Source organism: Phymastichus coffea, unplaced genomic scaffold, assembly GCF_024137745.1.
Source record: "Phymastichus coffea isolate CEN01 unplaced genomic scaffold, Cenicafe_Pcof_1.1 PCOF00054, whole genome shotgun sequence".
In the NCBI taxonomy this organism is placed as follows: domain Eukaryota; kingdom Metazoa; phylum Arthropoda; class Insecta; order Hymenoptera; family Eulophidae; genus Phymastichus; species Phymastichus coffea.
The window spans coordinates 1102997-1125079 of NW_026706865.1; the positions used below are offsets into that span (position 1 = coordinate 1102997).

Sequence of the window (22083 nt, forward strand, 5' to 3'; positions counted from 1 at the left end):
TTCGAAAATTATGTTTCATACCATAAAATTGAAAAACATTTAGAGAAATTTTGTAAGCATATTTAATTATTTTTTCATTTCAACATCACAAAAATCTGTTTACAATCAAATACTTCCAAAGGATAATAAGAAAATAATAAAAACAAAATCATTTTTCATAATCAGACATATGTAAAGTAATAAGACAGCTCATTTTCTTTTTATTTACTATTGTTACTTAGAATACGAAAAGAAGCACCGCTACATATACATCAAAGGTATAATACACTATATGCATTGTGAAAATATATTTCGGACTCCTTAAATTAAATTATTATTTTGCATTATCAAACGATTACCACTTTAAAATTTAACTGGTATGAATATATGAATTTCAGTGTGATTGTATGATTGTCGTATCACAATATCAAGGCACAAATATTAGTGATGTGAATTGTTCTTTTTTATGTACAACTATCTTATAAAAAAATAATAAAATTCACCAGTTATAATTTGAATTGCTAATCGTTAGTGTCTTTATTATTTTTTAACGCAGCATGTATTAAGCCATCAATGTCACAAACGTTCTTCATTTATTTGTATATTTGAAAACAGAATTATTATCTTTATTAATATTCGTTTATTATAATCTTGAGTACATACATTCGTTTGGTGAGCGTAAATTTTATCAATTACTTTTTTTCTTAAAAATCAAATTCATTGAAATTTTTTTAATTCTTTTTTAATCTAATCTTCACAACATTTATTTAACTTCATTTATAAAATTAAAATATGAACTTAAAATTGTAATAAACCCTATAAATATCAAACATAGTTGAAAATAATATAACTATATATGCAATATTTTTTTCTGATTATCTTGAAATGAAATAAGATATTTAATTTTTATATAAATGTAACTATGGAATTTAATCTTCAACTATGGAATACCAGTGATAATTATTTGAAATGGACATACCTTATCATGTTCATAATTAAATAATCTTCAATAATTACATGAACACATGACTCATACGCGCGCATACAATGTTGTTAAGTCAAACTTATAAAAATTACTTAATCAATCAGTTTTCTAGATAAATGTTTAAATTCGAATGATTATATAACTAATTGACCTCTTAATCAATTAATATATATGAATTCATAGATATCTTAATATTATTACACGTCTTATTTAAGCAATCGGCAATTTATAATCTAAAAAACATCTCGTATAATAGAGATACCTTTACAATATCATCACTTAATTTTACAAACTTCATGATTTCCAATGTTGTAAAAGTTTCTTTTACTTTCGTAAAAGTATCACTTGCATAAGTCAGGCAAGAGTCTTTGATTTTCACGTTGTTTCAGACGCTGGTGAATTAAAGCCATCTTTAGTTGACTGCTGATTCGTATCAGACTGTTCTTTCGTCCCATCGTTAGTTAAGTTAGGACTGCAATGTTTTTCTTTAAGATGCTGACTGTAGACTACTCGTGATACGAGGATTTCATGACATACGCGACAAAGGAATTTTTTCCGGTCTACCGGTGGTGTTTGCACCGTTTGTTCAGTATCTGCCTTCATATGACACTGTTTTGTGTGCTCGTTTCGTTCGTCTTGCGTAGGAAATTTCTTGTCGCAGACGAGGCAGGCGAATTCTTGATGTTTCTGCGTTATATGATCCCTAATTAGAAAAGATTTCTTGATTAGTTAAACTTTATTTTATATATTATTTAGATTGTTGACTAGAGAATAAATTCGATTCTTTTTTTTTATATAAGTACAAACCTAAGTGCTGATTCAGAAGCGAAATTGCGTTTGCAGTGTAAACACGGGAAGCGACTGGATTTTTTCTTTTCAGTTATTAAAGGTATTGGGTTTTTATTTTCTATAGATACTTCATGTTCCTCATTAAGGTGATTTTGAAGTGAATCTTTACTGTCAAAACTATCAATACAGAACGAACAGACCAGCATTTTATTAACATGTATATCTATATGAGATATGAGAGTGGCTATTCGCTCGAATTTGACTTTACATAATATACAAGTCAGTTCATTAAGGTCCACGTGAGAAGTTAAATGAGACCTGGAATCGTCAGAAAAATCAGTTGTGTTTAATTCATTAATTTAATGTTTTAAAAAATTTGCTGTTTTTAATTTAATTTATTTTAATTTCAGAATACTAAAAAAACTTACCTCATCTGTTCTGTAGTGTAGAAATTTTCAGAACACAAAACGCACATGAAAGAATGAATATCTTTGTGATTATCTAAGTGTTTAAGTAATAGCTTATGAGAAAAAACCTTTTCTTGACAAACTGGGCAGTAGAAAGACTGCTCATCTGGATTCATGTGCATTGAAATTTTGTGTCTTAACATACTTAAATATGTGTCAAAAGAATCTGAACAAATGGTACATGACTTTGGATTTTTCAGAATGACATGTTTGATCAGATTCTCCATGCGCAACTCATATAGTTTTTTATTACTGCTATCAACTGCAGATTTTGAGATTTCTGTACTTGCCATTGAATTATTTGATGTTTTGAAGCTACGAATCTTTTTATTCAATATGTTGCTATCTATTTTTGTTGAAGGCAAAGTTCTTTCATTTGGTTTTAGTTCTTTTTGAGCTTTTGGATTTTCTGTAACTTCAATATATTGAGTATTTTCATCATCATATTCACTATCCTTGAACATAACTTTCTTTGGTACTTTTGTTAATTGATTGTAGCTATCATCTAGATCCAGCCTTCTTTTAAAACCTTGTTTCAACCATTTCTTATTTCCATCATTTTTATTTGGAAGCTTCTTAGAATCCTCAAAAGTACAACATGATGATGATATATCACTGTCCGTCACATTTGTTTCCTGTAACAAATGAGGAAAAGTATATGGATTAGTGTAATATTTTCTATATCAATAAAATGCTGAAAATTGATTACAAAATATGCACCTCATTTATTTCAGAAAAATTATAATTATATTTGGCTAATTTGTCAATATTTTTGGAACTATTACTTTTGGATTCTGTAGGTAAGACTTCCACTGATTTTACCTTAACTCCACTATGCAAACTACGTTTTTTTTTAGCATTGCGACGTAACCTCTTGGCACCTTCTACTGCTAATCTAGCTTCTTCAGATACATATTCTATGTGATATTCATCTTCACTAGATGATACCGCATCAGAATTATCTTCATCTAAAATACAAATACATATTTACATGTAAAAATTTCTTTTTCATTAAACAATTTACAATTATAATCTTACCTCTACTTGATTCAAATTTTGTAAGACTGAGATCACAAGATCTTGACAATTTATTTGTGTTATTTACTTGATTTTTCAATAACGATTTTTTCAGTTTTACTTCAACCATTTCACATTGATCTTTGAAGCAGTACAGTGAATCCACCAAGAATACACATTTTTTACATATCATTTGGGGTAGATCATCATCTTTTGAAACCTATAAAAAAACAAATTTTTTATATTTAAGCAAACATTAAAATGCAATGTCTCTTTTAATAAATTTAATAAAAGAATATTTAATAATAATAGAAGTATCCTCAGCTTGATTGAATTCACCATGAATGGTAATAAAAAATGGTTTTGATTGCTAAAATATCAAGAGGGACACATACAATGAAAAGTTATATTCAAGCAAAATTTTATTGTTAAAATATATAGCGTCATTAAAATCAATTATTTAGTCAACACTAGCAAATAAACAGCATAGTTTTTAAGTAATAAAATTACAATAAAAAAATGACTAACCTCAATTTTGATGATATGCTTGAGTTTGTCGGGTAAATTGTGCACATAGTAATTGTTTGTAAAAATGGGCACGAGCTCACCGTGAGTGGCCATGCACGTTCGGCAAATTTGTTGCATTTTTCCTCTATCTTTCATCAATTCTCAACAAATAAGAATAAAGAGCAAATACTGTTAGTGAACGCCGTGAATACCTCCATCAAAACAACTGTGAATTGCAAATGATAAAAGATGCGCACCTTTTGGCGCCTGTGCGGCGCGCGCGTTATGCAAGATTATATTAATTAATTAACTTATAAGAAATTACACTTGTAATCTACGGCTAATCAGCTATTAATTTAAAACTTATAGAAAAATTGCGTTTCTACTAAAAAAAATTGTAACAATTTTATTTTAATTAGGTGGCAACGAAAGCAATAAAATCGTTAATGAGACTAACCTTGTACTTATCTCTGGAATCTAAAATTTAGAGACACTATAGTTTGACTATTGTTTATGTCTAATTGTATAAATTCATTTGCTGAATCTGCTCTAGCTCAGACTCTCTGAAGTGAGCTATATATCTATATATATATTTCCTATATACGGCAGCCATCAACGCTTGAGACTTGTGCATCTGACGCCCAAAAAAATTTTTTAATCATATTTTTGAGTTTTCATGAGCTAAAACGTTTTCTCCCTTTTTCCGGATTATGTCTCCGCTTGAAATTTTATTTCCGGATTTTCCGTTTTTAAGAAAATTGCGAAAAAAAATCGGGTGTTCGTACAGCGCGCAAAATGCATTAAACATTTTTCTCCTGTTTAAAAAGAAATAATATCGGTAGCGGATGATAGCTCCTTATTCCCGGATTACGAAACAATTTTCCTTTTGTCGATTTTCTATCCAAAATTGAGGAAAATGTAAAAATTAGTAATATGCGGCAGTTAGTCGATAAAACAGGTCAAACATTTGTTAATCACCAGATAGATATCCCTATATGAGTTCTATATGGCAGCACTGCACTGTACGCACTGTACGTACTGTAGAACGCTTGACAATCGACGCTTTGTGAGTTGAAGTATTTGCATGATCAAAAAACATGATTCAGATCTTCTACATCTGAACTACATTGACAAAATGGATTCAGTTAACTATTTTCTATGTAAACTATATGTTAAATTGTAATGATTACTTCTTATTCTCATGATTGGGATAGTTTTAGTTTGACGAAGAGATAAAGCGTATAAAATCAAATTTTGGATGATTCTAAATAGTTGTTCTATGAAAATGAAAACGAACACCCTTATAACCAATGATATTTATTACCAATCCTTTATGATTAGGAATCCAGACGTAATTTTTTGGTTGCTTGAAAGTAATTCTAAAAGTCTAAATTTATAAACGGATATATGTGTAAGAATTTAAGTATGATTGTTGGAAGGAGCTAGCAGTACACTAAAAAGTCTGCGAAAATAATAACTTATCTACTTTATTAAGAAAAATAAATTCTAAAGTCACTTGTACAGTCAAGGCTTCAGCAGAAAATATAGAGGTGTATGAATCGAAAATTGTCTCAAATGTCTGAATTGTTTAATTACTGTAAAAGCCAAAAAATTGAAAATGGCGCGTGTATAGAACGCACTCACATCGCACGTATTAGGTTTATATATAGCATCTGTGGATGGAGTGCAGCAATAGCACGTGTTGACTGTTGGGACTGTTGCAAATTTTGGAAGCGGTTTTGTAAATTTTAGAATTATGAACTTTTGAGATGTAATTTATTGATTAAATATTAAATACAAAAATATTAGATATTACTGAGGTATGTTCTATTATTTTACATCCTTAATTTTCGTAATTTATTTATATATTTATTTATAAGTATAGCTATTATTATTATTTCTTACAGTGATAATTGTTATTTTTTCTAGACATTTTTTTTATAAACTTGAATACTACAAGAAAAATGATTTTAGATAGATTTAGTAGGATATCAAAGTTGGCTGGACAACTTACTGCTCAAAAATTAGACTTACTTTTAAAGACAACTTCGTTTTCTCATAAAATTTATAAACCATGTTACTTTTACAATAAACCAGTGGCTAGTAACTTCTGTACTCAAAGAAGATATTTAAGTACTTTCAGTGATGTAAAATATATAAATGCAGAAGAAAAAGTTTTAGTAAAAGATAATGTATATACAGAACAACAACTTGTAGGCTCACAATTATTAGAAAGTTCTGAAGCTTATAGTAATTCTGTACCAAAGCCTATGAAATTTAATGAAAGTTTAGTAGTTGACAACTTAGAAGAATTACTAAGCCAATCATGGATCAGTATGAGCAATTCTGACATTATTGATAATTTTGAACGCCTTTCGCATTATGCTTTCAAACACAAAGAAACAATTGAAGATGAAAAGTTTCATGGTGTTTTAGAAGTACTGAAAAGTCAGTTCATAAATTTTAGTGATAGTGATATACGTCATGTGTTCAAATGCTTACAATTGTGGAATATCGACAAAACAGGATCTGTTTTTACTGATCTTTGGAAGACTTTTGAAATAGAGATAATAAAAAGATATTCAAATTGGACAATTGATGAAATACTTTTTACAAGCCATTTGTACTACAAATTGAAAATATCAAGAGGTTCTGAATACACTTGGCATAGTTTGAAAAAAATTGCTAGAAAACCTCAGAACATGCATTATACACAATTAATACATCTCACATTTTTAATGAAAATGAACCGTAAACTTCCACTAAATATGTACAATATTGAGTATTATGTAGAGCAGCAAGTAGACAAATTAACACTAAATGAATTAGGAATATTTGCATTAACTTTTTCTCAATATGATACTCCTATAAGGAGTTCAAACTTTATACAAAAATTTCTAGATAAATTAATTGCTGAAGTAGATACTGTTAATGAAATATATTTAACCAGCTTATTGAATATTATACGGTAAAGTTATTTATTTAAATTTCAAATATCTTAAATTTTACTGCAATTATTATTCTATTTAAATATTTGTTTGTTTAGCATTAATCCAGTAATCAGTGACAAATATATGATGTTATTACAAGAATTAGAAAGAAATTTTTCACGTTGGTCAATATATACTTTGACTGCTATTGCTAATGCACAAACAAAAACGTTAATGCATAGTGAGACTTTGATGTCTAAGATTTTAGAAAGGTATAAGGACTATTTATTTTTCATTTTTTCTAAGGTATACATGTGTTATAAATTGTGTATATTTCATTTATGTATCATCACTTGATTGTTTTGAAATATGATTTAGATTTGAAACAGAAATCAAAAACTTAAAAATTAAACAAATGGGCCAACTAATGTTGACATTATTGATATTAGGTTATAATGGCAAAACAACACCATTTGTTTCTATGGTAATACATGAATTACTAGAACCCAACAGAGTCGATGAAATTGAAAAGTAAATAATTCCTTTCAATGTTATTCTTTTTATCAGTTTTAGTTAATCAAACAAAATTTAATTTGATATGTTTTTGTAGGTTTTCAAAAGTATTTATAGAGATTATTCATTTTGCTTTATTAATGAATTTTTTTTCAAAGGATACCGAAAAATTGTGTAGAAAAATATTTGATCCTAAATTTATTGAAAACTTCAGCAAAAATGACTATTATAATCTAAATTATGAATATCTTCAAATGAGTTATTGTTTAGAATTTGATCATCCAGAATATAATGGTCCTAAATTAGATGAAGGAGTGGTGGACTTCCTTTGCAAAGTAAGTTTTTTGTTAATCAAAGATGTAGTGTATTATAATTCTTAATATTAATACTCTCAGGCATTTGGATCTAACAAAAGTGAAAATAATTTAAGAAGACCAGAAAATAAGACATTAGATGGCATGCTTCTGAGTAGTATAGAGAAAATTTGTAAGGTATGCTATTAATTTTTATATTTAAATACTAAAAGTAGTTATTATTTTACATATTTTATACCTAAATAATATCTTTTTTCACTTTTAGAGAGCATTAAAATCGGAATATGGATTTTATCGCAAAGCAGTTTTACCACACTTTGCTAAAGCATTTGGCATAATTTGCTACGATCCAGAAACCAAAGAATACGGTTCACCAAAAGAAAAGCTGTCTCAAATACCATGGAATTTACCAAAGTATGCGCCAGCTGACGGTAAAGAATGGTTTGCCCTGATTATGGGTTCTAAACATCAGGTTATTAATAATTCTCGTAAACCAGTCGGCAAAGTATTAGTACAGATAAGACATCTCGAAAAAATCGGATATAAACCGATTTTCGTAAGTTCTGATTATAAATTTTAAATCATTCAGAGTAATGTAATACCTATAATAAATTAATATTATTTTCCAGATACCGCATTATGAATGGGACAATTTGTCTAATAACAGTGAAAAAGAAAAATATATTTTAGATAATTTACACAAATAAAATTCACATTTTCATAACAAAGTTAGTCTAATGACACTTTTGACAGATATTTAGTTTTTTATATTTTCATTTGTTTTCAAGTTATTTTTTGAAAAAATGGATATATCACGTTAATCAGTGTTCTTTGTATCATACAACAATCACATAAAATAAAGTAGCCTTTAGTTATCGTTATTTCATTCGATTATTTACATTATTTATAAAATTCTGAACATAAAAAATATATTTATATTTGTATTGTTTCAAGCTATGATCAGTGAAGAATGATATTATTGTAATCTTAAATCTATTACATCGAATGTTTGTGGAGGTATATCACATACACAAAATGCATACCGGAAAAAATCTTTCGTCACAAATGAAATTGAATAAAGAATAACAATGAATTCACTACTTTATATAGACAGGACAAGTGTTAATCCATTACTTGGTGTATGAACTTTTTCACATATTCGTAGGTAAGAAACAGAGTAGCCGTTGCCGGCACTGTCCTAATTAGTGTAGGTTTTAGGCCATTGTACAGGGCACTTACTCCTTCTTTTTTTACAATCTCTTTGGCGATTACTATGGCAGGCGTCCTTAAATTTTGAACCTACAAAAAAAATTTATTATATGCAATTTAAACAATCTGTTCTATTCATTTGAAGAATACCGAAGGAATAATATCTCATTATAAAAACGGCACTGATAATTACTTGGATACGACTCTTAACAACGTCAGCAGGGAAAATAACAAGCCAGAGTATACTACCACCGACTGCTCCAGCAACCATTGTCTTTTGCCAACCAATTTCGTCTCTACTTTGACCAGGTTTAGCTAACAGTTCTCTTGTTAATTCGTATCCCCCAAAAAAAAAGAAATATCCAGGCATTTCACGAGCTATCGTCGATGTTAGTCCTCTGAATAAACCGGGAATACCAGATTCTTTTAAGATTTGTCTTGTCAATGTCCAGGGACCAATAAATTCCTCAAATTATAAGGTATTTTTTATGAAATTATTTATTTCAAATGATTTACTATATCCAAAAGCTAGAAAATTTTATTACCACTTTGGCTCCTTTAGCTATTTGTTGATTTTGTACTTCTCTCATGGCTTGCAGTTTACATTTTATCAATTCAGTTGGACACAAGGTGAGAGATGAAAAAAATGCTGCAAAAAATCCAGCCCAAGCATTTCCAATTGAACTCAAGTCTTCCACTTTCGAAACACCTATTGAATTTCATAAAATTGATTTTAATGTTCAGTATATAATGAATTTTGATAAAAAGTCAATTACCAACAGCACTAGCCACAACTTTTTGACAGCCACCATAAGCTGCAAATAATATTGAATTTTCAGCCACATTTGCCACCACAGATGGCACTGTTCCCGCATACAACCCTCTTGCTACTCCATCTGTTTTTAATGTTTTCATGAAACAATCTACCATCCCCCTGTATAAAATTGGAAAAGTCTGCATCTTTACTTTAACTGTGTCTAATGGTTGACCAACATAAACTAGTGCCACTCCTCCTAAAATTTAATTTCATTTAACATGTACCTTTAAATTCCTAACATTTTAGATTATACAAATGTTAAATAATCCCTAATGGTTGTTAATAAATTATTTGGATTTGATAAATTGGGTGTGTAGGCAATAGAACATGGTTTTATTATACATGCAAATTATTATGTACAGTAATATAGCATAAAAATTGATACATACTGATTCATGCCATATTACTATGCATAATAGTTTGTATGTATAATAAAACTGCACAATTGTCCACACACCATGAACAATTACACAATGTTGATGACTTAAGTACAATCAGTTCACAAATAAACAATTAGACAGCTCAGATAACGTCATAATTTATGAAAGCACTCAATTTAATTAATCGAATATTTGAAATTTATTATATTACCTCGAAAACTTATACTCTTGATTGTTAAGCCATAAAATTATTAATACTACTAATAATATAAAATATATAATTTTATAGCTAAGTTATTCATAGAGTATACTAATATTTGTATAATCTACTTTAAGTAATTGATATCTTATCACAAACTGCATTTAATTAACAATATAACCACTTTTATTTGTGAAAAAATGAATTGAGAAATAAAGAATAATATAAAATTCATAAAAATAAAATATAGCTCTTAGTATAATATAAATCAGTAAAAATTTTAAGAATCTTTTTAAAATAGCAATCCATTAAAAATATAGATCAATTTATTTGTAGGTAAATCTTTTTTCTTCATAATTAAATAAATTCAATAACTATTGAAAAGAAAGTTTTTTAAATAAATGATACAAATATTTGAAAATATATGTGATACTTATTTTGAATGAATTTTGAAATATTGCACAGAATTTTTATATTAATGAATAGCTAATTGTATGTTAAAAACTAAAAAAAGTCAATTGACAAACCTAAAAAAAGGTGAAAGTACTTACCTAATGATCCAGCAACAAAATCAATAACTCCATCCTTTAAATTTTTCATTCTTTCTGTATCCATAGTTTGTACTCTACTGTTCTGCACATTATCGAGAGATGACATTTTCAAATTTCAATTAGAAACAACTTCTTTAGCAACAGAACTACAGCTGATGCTTCGTCCGCAAACGCACGTGTTATATGATATATATATATATATATGTATGTAAGACGAGTCACGACTGAAGAGCAGCCGAAAAATCCTATCCATAAAGTAAAGACTGTAGAGCTTGCAGCTAGCGTGCGACGACTTCGAAAATCTAGGCGTATATACATGCGGTTTGTTTCACTCTCTGCGATAAGATTCTCGGCCTCCTACTAAATTATCAACAAAATTTCTGAATGTTTGCGTATCCCGATATTCACTGATATTGCTTATTCGAATTGAGTTATTACACGTAATAAAAGACGTGGATGATGCTGCGATAATATTTGTTAGCATGCTGAGTTTAAAATCCGATTATCAGGAATTTCGACATTCAGAGAGATAAAGAACATTGTCGTTACGTATCTACTGCTAAATTTAAAACCTCATGCTTGCTCTTGATGTATCGTTTTTACTGCTAGCGTCTGAAATATTTTTGTCGACGATGTTAAAAACTGGAGTAATGAAGTATATGTTTAAAAATTATTATTAATCAATCGATGGAAATATGTGTAGCATGTAGTAATAATTCGTAGACGTTTTCAACCGATTCACTAGAGATTACATAATTTAAATTTTTATCGCAATCAATGGTAAAATTCTTTACATAACATTTTGCTAGTTTAATTAATTTCTTATCAATTGTTTACAAGGCACTCTGCCCACTCCACTAGCGTAGTGTCATATGTTCACCTATATAAACATCGACATTCGGCACTCTATACATACTGCTGTAGTTAAGGGCGCATGCGTTACTGTGTTATCAAAATAGAATGATGCCGAATATCAACAATCAGCAGAAGTTTATACATATTTGATTTGAGAATGATGAAAACAATACGAAAACAAAGAAGAGGTAAATAAAAATATACACGAACAACAATAAGAATAAAAGTTGATTTTATAAAAATCATTTAAAATGGTCGTTTTTTGCAATAGATTTCTCTAGTATTTTGATGAAAAATTACACAGGAATCATACTGGAAGTATACGAAATCATTCTTAGTGTTAAAGATAGCAAATAACCTTGATGAAATAGAAAGTTATAGTGTATTTTGCAAACAATAGATTATAGTATTCCTGTAATAGAATCTAAATTAGATCCTAGCAACATGGAGGAAAATTTATTGTGGACTAATCCTGAATTTATACCAGCCGATAGTTTTGTGGCCCCTGATGGTACAGTAATAAATGCAGAAGAATTTGATCAACAGTTTGCAGGAGCTGAGTTCAGAGAAACAAGAACTGAGCTGACAGATGGATCAGGAAATGGTTTTGGAGTTTCAACTGTAAATTTTGATACAATCGAAGAAATCGTCTGGACTGGAAATGAAGGTGGTCATGTAACATCTTACTATGGGCCAATATTACAAAAGTACACTTCATTCCAAGTCTGCTCAAAGCAAGAAGTCAGACAAATTCGTTCTCTGGACAATGGTATCTTTACATTGACTCCAAATTCATTGAGATTCCAAAATCGTAAAGGCTTGCATATTTATACTCATACATCAGAAAACATGATTGAGATGCAATGTTTGCTGTCACATACACCAACAAGTATACTGATGGGTGGACACCAAGAGAGATTGATAGACTTTGATTTAAATACCAGCAAGGAAAAGCGTTTGATTGATGTTGGTGAAAATGGTTGTGCTATGCTAAGACAACATAGCAGATACATTTGTGCAGGAAATGCATTCGGAAAAATAGAATTCAAGGATCCTGTGTCTCTGAAAACAGAACATTCTTTGGAAACACATAATGGCTCATTGAGTGACTTTGATGTTCAAGGAAATTATATGATAACATGTGGATTCAGCAACAGCAGACAAGGTCTTACAGTTGACAGATTTCTTATGGTTTATGATTTGAGACAAATGAAAGCAATAAATCCACTACAAACTGTGGCATATCCTTTCTTACTTAAATTCTTGCCAAGCTATTCAGCTAGAGTTGTTGTGGTTTCACCACTAGGACAAATGCAAGTTCTGGATACAATTTATGCCAATGTTCAGTCATCACTGAACCTATACCAAGTAGCAACTGGTGGAGCAATGATATCGTCATTGGATATTTCCACAACATCGCAATGCCTCTGTTTTGGAGATTCTGTAGGCTCCATTCATCTTATGTCATCAAATGTAGCAGAACCACAGTTCAATACATTCTCAAGACCTACAGAATTCTTTGAAATTTCTGAAATGATTCAATCTATTGATATTGATGATGTTCAGGCACCTCTCAGTATTATACCAATGACTTACAACGTAAATTCTTTATTGAGTGAATGGCCAGAAGAATTAACGAAGAAGGTACATCATAAAACACCTGTCATAGATGAAGAGATTATCAATACCATGAAAATGCAGGGATCTATTGGCTATGCTCCAAATCCTAAGCCACATCACAGGAAGAAACAAATACTTTCTCCATAAGAATGCCAGTATTAAAGACCATTACAAATTTATTGCATTGTAAAGAGTGTATTCATACATTTTTATATATACCAATAAGTTTATTTCTATGCACATATTCTTAATTAACATAAGGGAATCATTTTTTTATTGAAATTTCTTGATGAATACTAATGAACTATTCATTATATTATCACTGTGTGATTCAAATGCTATTTTTGAATTTCAATAAATAATTAAAATAATTTTCCCTCACACTAATTTAGATATATCGGTTTAAAAAAAAGTCCTTCAGTATTTTGTACTTTTCCCATTGAAATGTGATTGATTGTTTCGATCCTGCATCTAGCGATCTTTCGACTTAATTGCTATACTAAGGACTATCACCCTGATAAAAAATCGAAGTTCAGAAAGCCTCGTTTGACACTCGGAAATTTTTGAAAAAAACTGCTAAGGATAGCCCCATAGTAACTATGGAAACGCTTTTGCCGTTAGGGTGTTGAATTGGAAGAATATATGGTGATTTCGTAATTTCTCTTGTCGAGGTTGTGTATAGAGAAAAAAATATATTACAGACAACACCCGGGTGGAGAAAGAGATACATTAAAGGTGGCTCGGTGGTGAAATTGCGCGCGCACAAAAAGAGAGAGAGGAAGCGAGTTCAACACACTGCATAGAGCTCGTGTATTAGCACACACACCGTGATAGAGAGAGAGAGAGAGAGAAAGAAAGAGAGAGACCGTAGGTGGCGAGACGCCACAGAGAGAAGAGAGGCATATAACACGAAGCCAGTCGTTTGGAATGGACGTGTGAGGGGCAGCAGCCTAGGTGCACCGCAGTCCTGCAGCGAGACAGAGAGAGACTGTAACAGGAGAAAAGATACCCATGACGTCCGCCCGACGGTGTGTATCATCTCCGCGTCTCTTCTGTGTGATCGCGATCAACGTCACCGAGCACGGCAACCGTTAAAGTCAGGGGACATATCCTTGAGGTTAGATAGACATTCCACTGGGTACGCGTGCACAGTGCGGAGAGAGAGACTGAAAGACAGAGGCGAAAAAGTGCGATCATCAACATTCGCTCAATTTTTTCTTCGTCGCTCGCGCAAGCGATTGACTGACATCCTTGGGCCGCGTCGACTTGTGCTTGCATTTCCAAGTATTATCGCGTCAACGGGAACGCATAAAGAAGGGCATCATCCACATCCACACAAGACAACCGTGAGCGCCTCCTCTTGTTCTTCTCCTCCCTCTCCCCCTCTCTCGCCACCCGTTCTTTCCACTGTGTGTAATAGGGGCTACTCTAGCTTTGCTGGCTGCTGCCATGATAGATCGCGTGTGTGGTGCAGCAGCAGCAGCAAAGACTAAGCCCCGGAGCAGCAGCGCGAGTGTATGCTGCCGTGGCTGGCTATACCGCTTCGGCCATTTCGTCGTCATTGTGTAAAGGGAGAGAAAACGTACGAACTAGCGAGTGGCGACTTGACTGCTGGAGCTGCCGCGAACTAATCCTCGTCGTCTTCGTTGAGCAGGACACGATCAAATTAATAATTTGCTACTGCTGGTGTTGTTCACAGTAAGGGTACGAGTCGCAGAATGGTGGTCGACTGTCTGTCCACACAGGGCTCCGGGCCTCGGAGGCAACCCGACAAGAGGCTTGGTGGTACCGTCAGCACCAACTCGAAAATGCAGCCGAACCTCACCCAAGCCGGTGGTATGACGCCCAAAGAGCTTTGCGATAACGACGACCTCGCCACCTCGCTCGTTCTCGACACCTATCTTGGCTTCACCACACACAAAATGAACATTAGGTATACTACTGCTATTTACCGACATTTTACTCTGTTTACTCTGATGGATATTTGAAATGAAGAAATAACGTTTGCAGGTACAGACCTCTAAAGGCAAACAAGGATGAGTTGAAAAAGGTGATTAATGAGTTTATTCAGACGCAAAACTATGAGAAAGCGTACAAGAAGCTCATCAATGGGGACTGGGGAGCTCGTTTGCCACATACTAAGTCTAAACAGCAACAGATCAATTTAGAAAAACACGTAAGAAGAACTATATTGTATTTTCTTTTCATTTTTGAGCAATATTGTGATTAATTGTTGTATTTTCAGATCTATCGATACCTCAGGGTGTTTGATAAAAATTCTGGGTTTGAAATAAAACCTTGTTATAGGTATTCCCTTGAAGGTCAAAAGGGAGCTAAAATATGCGCAACCAAAAAGTGGTTAAAAAACGATAAAATTTCTTGCCTTGTAGGATGCATTGCAGAATTAAGTGATAAGGTATATGTTGGATTGCTCTGGTCATTTGACAGTTTTACTAACCTCAAAAGTGTGACCTTCTGTTACTAATTATTAACTTTGAAAATTTTCAGGAAGAAGCTGCTCTCTTACATCCAGGCAAAAATGACTTTTCTGTAATGTTCAGTTGTAGAAAAAATTGTGCTCAACTATGGTTGGGTCCAGCAGCGTATATCAATCATGATTGTAGAGCTAACTGCAAGGTGCCTATTTTTTTATAATTCATTAAAACATTTTATAGAGCAGAGATATATCAAATAATTTACGATTCTAGTTTGTTGCTACTGGTCGAGATACTGCTTGTGTTAAAGTTTTGCGTGATATTGAAGTAGGAGAAGAAATTACTTGCTTTTACGGAGAAGATTTTTTTGGAGATAGTAACTGTTACTGCGAATGTGAAACTTGCGAGAGACGTGGCACTGGAGCATTTGCTAATCAAAAGCCTGGTGAAGAATTAGAATCAGGTTTATATTTTTATTCAAATCAGTAAGTTATGTTGTAATTACTAACAAATTAGAAATATTCTTTTCTTTGCTACAAATTTAGGTTATCGCTTGCGAGAGACAGATAACCGCATAAATCGAACAAAACATAGGCAGCAACCGCTGGGTGTGAATAAACAGCAAGAAAGTACTCTTACTGAAAGGAATGGTGAAATGAATAACATTGCAATTGCTCCACAGTCACTTAGTATGAAAGAGATGAGGCGGAAAGGCCTTACTAAATACGATGCTGAGCTTTTGATTGCTCAGGGTTGTAAATTTTCGGACATTTCTCAGCAACCAGCCTTGGCAAGCAATGAAGAGAATGCATCACAGGATCCTCAAAGTGTGCCAGGTTCAGCTTCACGGACGCTCAGAAATAAAAATCAAGCAAATAAGACTGAAAGTAATAATAATTCTAATCATAATGATAATAACCGCAACAACTTGAAACGTTGTCTAAGGGCTTCCAAGTAAGCAAAACAAATATATAATAATAAAAAGTCAACAATATCTCATTAAATACTTTTATGAAATCTTTTATTAAATATTCTAATAAATGTTTATATGTAATTTAATTATAGACATCAAAAGGCAGAAGCCAAGAGAGGTAGAAGTGAAAATAATCGCATACATCACGGTGCAATCCATGTTCGTCACAGAAAAGAAGACTCTGATAGAGGAGAAAGTGATGAAAACTGTGTGTATTCAACTTTACATAAACACAATAATCAAGAAACGTCCAAAAAAGATATAGTTATTGGTTGTCATGATCGAGGTCTTCATTCAACAACATCACAAAATAGTTTAGATGAAGAATGTTCAACAAGGCTTTCAGAAAATGAACAATCAAAACCTGAAAATGACAGCCATATGTTTTCAACTTATGGAAACGATCATCATAGTACAAATTCTATTAGCCCAAGTCATCCTAACCTTACATCTCATTCAAAGTTCCACAATGTGTCAGATATTAGCCCATCGGACAAATCCATTCCAAATCAGTGGCTGAAAAATGGATTGAAGAATTATCAGTGTTCCACAAATTCTGATATCAAATGGAATAGTGAAAGTGAAAAAAGTGAAGTGAATGTACACAACGTTGAAGGTTCAGCAAAAGTTTGTGATCGATCTTTCATAAATGATAAAATCATGTATCATAAACAAAGTGAAAATGTGTCCTATGATGTCAGTTGTAGAAAATCTCCTATTCATGGTAAAGCCCCTAAAAACTCTCCATTTCATGAAACAAATGAGTTTCATCAACTTGATTCTATAGAAGGTTCAGCTGGAGAAGCTCTAGAAACAAATGTAAATATGGATTATAAACAATCACAAGCAACCTCAATACATCATTCAAAGTATCCTAGTGACATTAAAGATTGTGCACAAATTGTGACCGAACAGGATAACAATTTTTTCTCTAAAAATAAAGTGAATGGTGTGATTGCAAAAGATTCAAATGAAATAAGTGATACGTTCACACCAAATATAGAGTGTTCAGAGAAATTTTTGTCTGCAAAGTCTGAAGATGCGCGTAGTTTGACACTAAAAAGATGTACTGAAGCACTGTTACATCCTGGCAAAAATCTTGCCAGAAGACCAACTGGTCGTTCGAGAACAAAATTTAAGAAAATCAATGCTCGCAGTTTTCTTAATCGTAGTAATATTAGGCAGACAAGAAGCCAGAAAAAGGAATGTGCAATGCCTGTTGGAGCAGCTGATGATGATTCAGGTATCCAAGGAGACATTTATGAGTTCAGTGAAAAAGAAAGCAATCTTGAACAAATATCCTTACCAAACCGTGTTCCCCATCTAAGAGATAAATACGAACCAAAAGAAAATACAACCAACTCTGTAATGCATCTTGATCCTTGGAATGGCTGTGACAACATCCCATCTAGAGATAATTCTGTTAGCAGTGAAGGCAAACATAATGAGTAAGTTAACTATTTCAATTTGTTACATTTATTCAACATGTCTCGATTTTGCTCATTATAAGCTTTTACTTCAAATTTAATTATCTAATCATTTCATCATTAATTTACATTATAGCATCAGTAGTAATAGCAGTTTTAGTAGCAGAACAAGTGGCGTCGGCAGTGAACAATCTCACGAGTCGGCTTCAACATGGCAACCAGTTCAACAACCACGGCCAGTTTATCCGGCGACACCGGAACGTCCAGGGGGTCGACTAAAGTTGACACTTCGAGTTAAACGTTCGCCAATTTTGGATGAATTAATAGAGTCTGGAACAAGTTTGGCAAGCGAAGACAATGAAGTACCGGAGTACGAAGTGCTGCGAGTGGAAGGTGTTGGTGAGGAAGAGACTCAAACTTCGAGGCCACGCAAGAAACATAAAACACGCGACCGTGAAAGGCGACACAAGAAGCGTAAAGAGATCGCACCACCTGCTACTATGAAACGGCTCAGGCTCATCTTCGGCAATGAGACTCGCACTATTGACCTCACGCACTCCTAACGCTTGGACGAGGCTGAGCGGCGACTGTTGAATCGTTGCTTTCAATCCATTTTTTGTTGAAACTATCACGTTTTTTCTTGCGGTGCAATATTATGATTTAGCCGTTTCTTTTTCAACGATAAACGTTTTTTAATTGGTTCAACAGAGAATGGGTTGAAATAACTTGTTGATCAACTTTTTTACTATTAGGTTTATGTTATTAGTAGAACATAACAATGTGAGTCGACCCGTTATAAATGATTCTTTCAGAGACTGATCGATTCATTGATAAGGCTTTCTTTCTTTTTTTACTTGCTATAAAATTGTGTAATTTTAACAATTTGAACTGAATTTACTTTGCAGTATGTGACGAGTTCGAAGAACGATTTTCTTTTGTATATTCAAAAAATAACATTTTGTAAATACGGAATTAAGATTTTTTTTTTGTATAAAGAGTAACCCACACAATCATGGTTAAAGTTTCTTTTAATCTATAAACAATATTTGTATTCTTTTCATCAGTGTCAACGAAAATTCTAATGATTTTTCAGTAATCTTTAAAATTGAATTTGATTAGACATAGTATATTTGTAAATTAGAGATGTTATTAAAATTATTTCAATATCGACTAAAAATATTATTCGACTGCTAATCGCTTACGATGGTTAACATCGCAATGAATTTTACGTAATTTATATTGTTACTTTTGCTCTCCACATTACGAGAACAGAAGTTCTTATATAATATGTTGTCGTTTAGCTAAGTAAATTAGAGAAAACAAAATTAATTTCAAAAAATTATGTGCCATCATTGAAAAATGTGATGTTACTAATATTCATTAGACAATTTTTATTTCGATGATTGGAAATTAAAATTAATTTTTAGTCAAACTTATAAATATTATTGGTAAAGTATAATTGGCTCAAATAGATACAATTTGAAAATATATAAATCATTTTTGAGTATAAAAAAATAAAACAATATAATGTACTACCAAAATTAACGCTATAGAGATATTATCACAACTTATATGTCAAAATTATTACTATAATATACAAAATTCTTTTGTTTTTATAATGATCGAATCGGTAATATATTTAATGGATCAAGTGTAACTTGTTGTTCAACTCTAAAATTTACAAAATAGCAACGTCGACTCCGTTTTCTACTATTAAAGTTTTTGCTGAAAATCATAAAATTTTCCAATACATTATGGGATAATGGTTATGCATTTTGCTACTATAAACATTTTTCTCGAATTATAAATATGCAGTAAGTTTCATTAACTCGTCATAGCATTCAGTTGAAGGCAGGTGATATGCAAAGTAATAAAACATACATTAGCGCATCGGTAATTATTACGTAAAAGAACATGTATTATAAGATAATAGTAACACTTACACATAAACGTATAAATAAAACACAAAATAAAGCAGTTTCACGATACATTTTAAGCATTGTAATTTGTAATATACGGATAGATATAATAATAGGTATAAATAATAAACAATTAAAAGTAAACGGCAAGTAATTACAATCGCCTCTCATAAGAAACAAAAAAGTTTGTGATATATATATATATATATACATATATATATATAAAGTAATATCTATTCTACGTTCTATTGTATTTCACTTGTAAACGACTAATGTGTAAAAACTGTGGTGTTTTTACGAAAAAGGTAAAAAAATAAAGAACATCATCTCTAAATTTCTAGAGAAAGATATTATGTTATAATTATAGAAAGTGAAAGTTCTGGAAAACAATGTGTGTTTATGAGTTTATGGCGGCTTTACCGCTAAATGTTATTTTCAGTTGTATGAAAAAATACAAAAAAATATAGTAGATAGACCTAATAAAAGACATATTTGTGGGAGAATGCATGTTCTGTCCTTAATTATGCTGGAATAAAAACTATGTTTGGTGGCATTATCATTTTATAGGACTTTTAAAACGAGCATATTACTTTGATTTTGCAGTAACTTTACACACTTAGCGTAGAAAGCTGCATGCCGCCGATTCTTTTTATAACTTGGTTTCGAAGTGAATATTGCATATTTTATTACAGCATTAAAGATCGAATTCTAAATAGTAGCTTTAATTAATACAAAATGATATACATAGATTGAAATACAGTTTTGTTGTTAATAACGCTTTGTAAATTTGAACCATATGCTTGGATTTTACTGTAGCATTGAATAATAATAGAGTTCTTATTTTTTTCGAAGCATAATACTCCGTAGTTTATTTCTTTTCTAGTTTTCTACTTTTTGATCTATTAATGTTTACAGGTTTAAGCCCATATTTTTCGATTTCTTAATAAATAAGTTATGAAATAAAATTTTATTTTTTAAATTTTATTTTTTAAATTTTATTTTAACAGAATTATATCCAAATCTGCAACGATTATACTTTATTATTCAAAATTACTTCGTATGAAGTTGAATTAAAATTTCGAATTGCAAATTTGTGTAACCACAAAAAAGATGTGAAAAAACTTATTTCAATATTCGCTTCAAACCTTTTTGTAGTGATTTCATTGTTCTGAAGAGTGATCATAAATGATATAGTATCCATAGAAGCACCATAGTTCCATTATTTTTTATTTACTTACGAACAATTCTGATGTAATCAATCCATTTTGAGAAAAATTAATGAACATACAAGTCGCCAAATGAAATTGTCGTTCCCGATGAATTTTCCTCACTGCCACTATTAATTAAAGAATGATTGCCTGATTGAAAGCAGTAGTACATTTTGCAAGAGAACGAAGCGGAAAGTCATTTTTGAGGATGAACTTACACCGCTAAAGTAGTAATTTCGCAAAGTAATAATTGATTCAGAACCTGAATTACGTGTATAACTTTTTTCCAATTGAATTGTAGCGACTTGATTAATTTGAAAAGTGAAGTCTATATAGTTTATGCTGTATAAAAATGCCAAACGTAAACTTTTCATTTGAAAAATTGGATATTGCAGTTCAATTGGAAATGAAAATTCGTTTAGCGTGATTAAATTATTTTAATAAAAAAAGCTGTACATTATAAAAGTAATGATTGCAATAGGCATGCACTTTTGCACTGCATGTACAATCATACAGTGTAACTGAATTTCGACATCTTTTAATTTGTATAAATATTCTTTTTCTTTACAAAAATTACGAATGTGCAAAATTTTTAGGAAATCGCAGCATTGAAACACTTAAAAGTTCGTAGGAATAGAAGTTTTAATTTTGGATTTTATTTCCACGTGCATTCTTAATTACGTCGTATGATACAACATGATTTTATATTTAATCCAGTAACTTACAAAAAGAATGTTATGATAATTATTTTTTATGAGTTATTAGAATATTGAAATAAATGAATTCAATATAAACAATTTAATTTTTATTAACATGCCTTTTTCTTATGTACTCGATGATTCATTTCGTTCTTACATTTTTAATTTAAAAAAACATTTATTTTAATAAATATTAGTCAACCATGCAACAAACTATTCGAGCAAATATTGAATTTTCGTGCGAACGAAAAGTGCAAAGGCATCAGGTAGGTATAAATTTATATGCATGAA

The 22083-nt window shown here is 31.3% G+C and overlaps 5 protein-coding genes across 13 annotated transcripts; 3 read left to right on the plus strand and 2 right to left on the minus strand.

Moving 5' to 3' along the window:
* Nucleotides 1-53: 53 nt before the first annotated feature.
* LOC131665765 (zinc finger and BTB domain-containing protein 24-like) lies at nucleotides 54-4302 on the minus strand. 4 transcript variants are annotated; one of them, XM_058937877.1, is made up of 7 exons: nucleotides 4202-4302; nucleotides 3766-3905; nucleotides 3259-3457; nucleotides 2941-3188; nucleotides 2182-2855; nucleotides 1772-2071; nucleotides 54-1667 (listed from the first exon to the last, which is right to left on the minus strand). In XM_058937877.1, exons 2-7 carry the CDS (start codon nucleotides 3898-3900, stop codon nucleotides 1340-1342), a joined length of 1884 nt encoding a protein of 627 aa, XP_058793860.1. In that variant the 5' UTR covers nucleotides 3901-3905; nucleotides 4202-4302; the 3' UTR covers nucleotides 54-1339. The 4 variants fall into 4 exon arrangements, with proteins under 4 accessions (XP_058793860.1, XP_058793857.1, XP_058793859.1 ...); XM_058937874.1 differs by having other exon boundaries at nucleotides 3766-3970; nucleotides 4202-4298; XM_058937876.1 differs by having other exon boundaries at nucleotides 3766-4011; nucleotides 4202-4292.
* A 1132-nt stretch (nucleotides 4303-5434) lies between these two features.
* On the plus strand, nucleotides 5435-8382 carry LOC131665740 (uncharacterized). Of its 2 annotated transcripts, none has more exons than XM_058937827.1 (8): nucleotides 5435-5564; nucleotides 5674-6712; nucleotides 6791-6946; nucleotides 7053-7205; nucleotides 7285-7522; nucleotides 7583-7678; nucleotides 7767-8057; nucleotides 8131-8382. In XM_058937827.1, the coding sequence occupies exons 2-8, from the start codon at nucleotides 5709-5711 to the stop codon at nucleotides 8206-8208; spliced, it is 2016 nt and encodes a 671-aa protein (XP_058793810.1). In that variant the 5' UTR covers nucleotides 5435-5564; nucleotides 5674-5708; the 3' UTR covers nucleotides 8209-8382. The 2 variants fall into 2 exon arrangements, with proteins under 2 accessions (XP_058793810.1, XP_058793809.1); XM_058937826.1 differs by having other exon boundaries at nucleotides 5441-5564; nucleotides 5652-6712.
* LOC131665742 (mitochondrial ornithine transporter 1) lies at nucleotides 8234-14861 on the minus strand. 2 transcript variants are annotated; one of them, XM_058937829.1, is made up of 6 exons: nucleotides 14723-14861; nucleotides 10658-11269; nucleotides 9487-9723; nucleotides 9256-9419; nucleotides 8904-9176; nucleotides 8235-8800 (listed from the first exon to the last, which is right to left on the minus strand). In XM_058937829.1, exons 2-6 carry the CDS (start codon nucleotides 10761-10763, stop codon nucleotides 8624-8626), a joined length of 957 nt encoding a protein of 318 aa, XP_058793812.1. In that variant the 5' UTR covers nucleotides 10764-11269; nucleotides 14723-14861; the 3' UTR covers nucleotides 8235-8623. The 2 variants fall into 2 exon arrangements, with proteins under 2 accessions (XP_058793813.1, XP_058793812.1); XM_058937830.1 differs by lacking the exon at nucleotides 14723-14861 and having other exon boundaries at nucleotides 8234-8800; nucleotides 9487-9720; nucleotides 10658-11489.
* Nucleotides 11565-13714, plus strand: LOC131665741 (PAN2-PAN3 deadenylation complex catalytic subunit PAN2). The gene is made up of 2 exons (XM_058937828.1): nucleotides 11565-11700; nucleotides 11784-13714. The coding sequence occupies exon 2, from the start codon at nucleotides 11957-11959 to the stop codon at nucleotides 13277-13279; it is 1323 nt and encodes a 440-aa protein (XP_058793811.1). The 5' UTR covers nucleotides 11565-11700; nucleotides 11784-11956; the 3' UTR covers nucleotides 13280-13714.
* Nucleotides 13919-21832, plus strand: LOC131665739 (histone-lysine N-methyltransferase KMT5B-A-like). Of its 4 annotated transcripts, none has more exons than XM_058937823.1 (9): nucleotides 13919-14160; nucleotides 14832-15065; nucleotides 15143-15308; nucleotides 15378-15548; nucleotides 15641-15769; nucleotides 15841-16030; nucleotides 16113-16521; nucleotides 16633-17988; nucleotides 18104-21832. In XM_058937823.1, the coding sequence occupies exons 1-9, from the start codon at nucleotides 14144-14146 to the stop codon at nucleotides 18528-18530; spliced, it is 3099 nt and encodes a 1032-aa protein (XP_058793806.1). In that variant the 5' UTR covers nucleotides 13919-14143; the 3' UTR covers nucleotides 18531-21832. The 4 variants fall into 4 exon arrangements, with proteins under 4 accessions (XP_058793806.1, XP_058793808.1, XP_058793807.1 ...); XM_058937825.1 differs by lacking the exon at nucleotides 13919-14160 and adding an exon at nucleotides 14162-14249; XM_058937824.1 differs by lacking the exon at nucleotides 13919-14160 and adding an exon at nucleotides 14256-14478.
* Nucleotides 21833-22083: the final 251 nt, after the last annotated feature.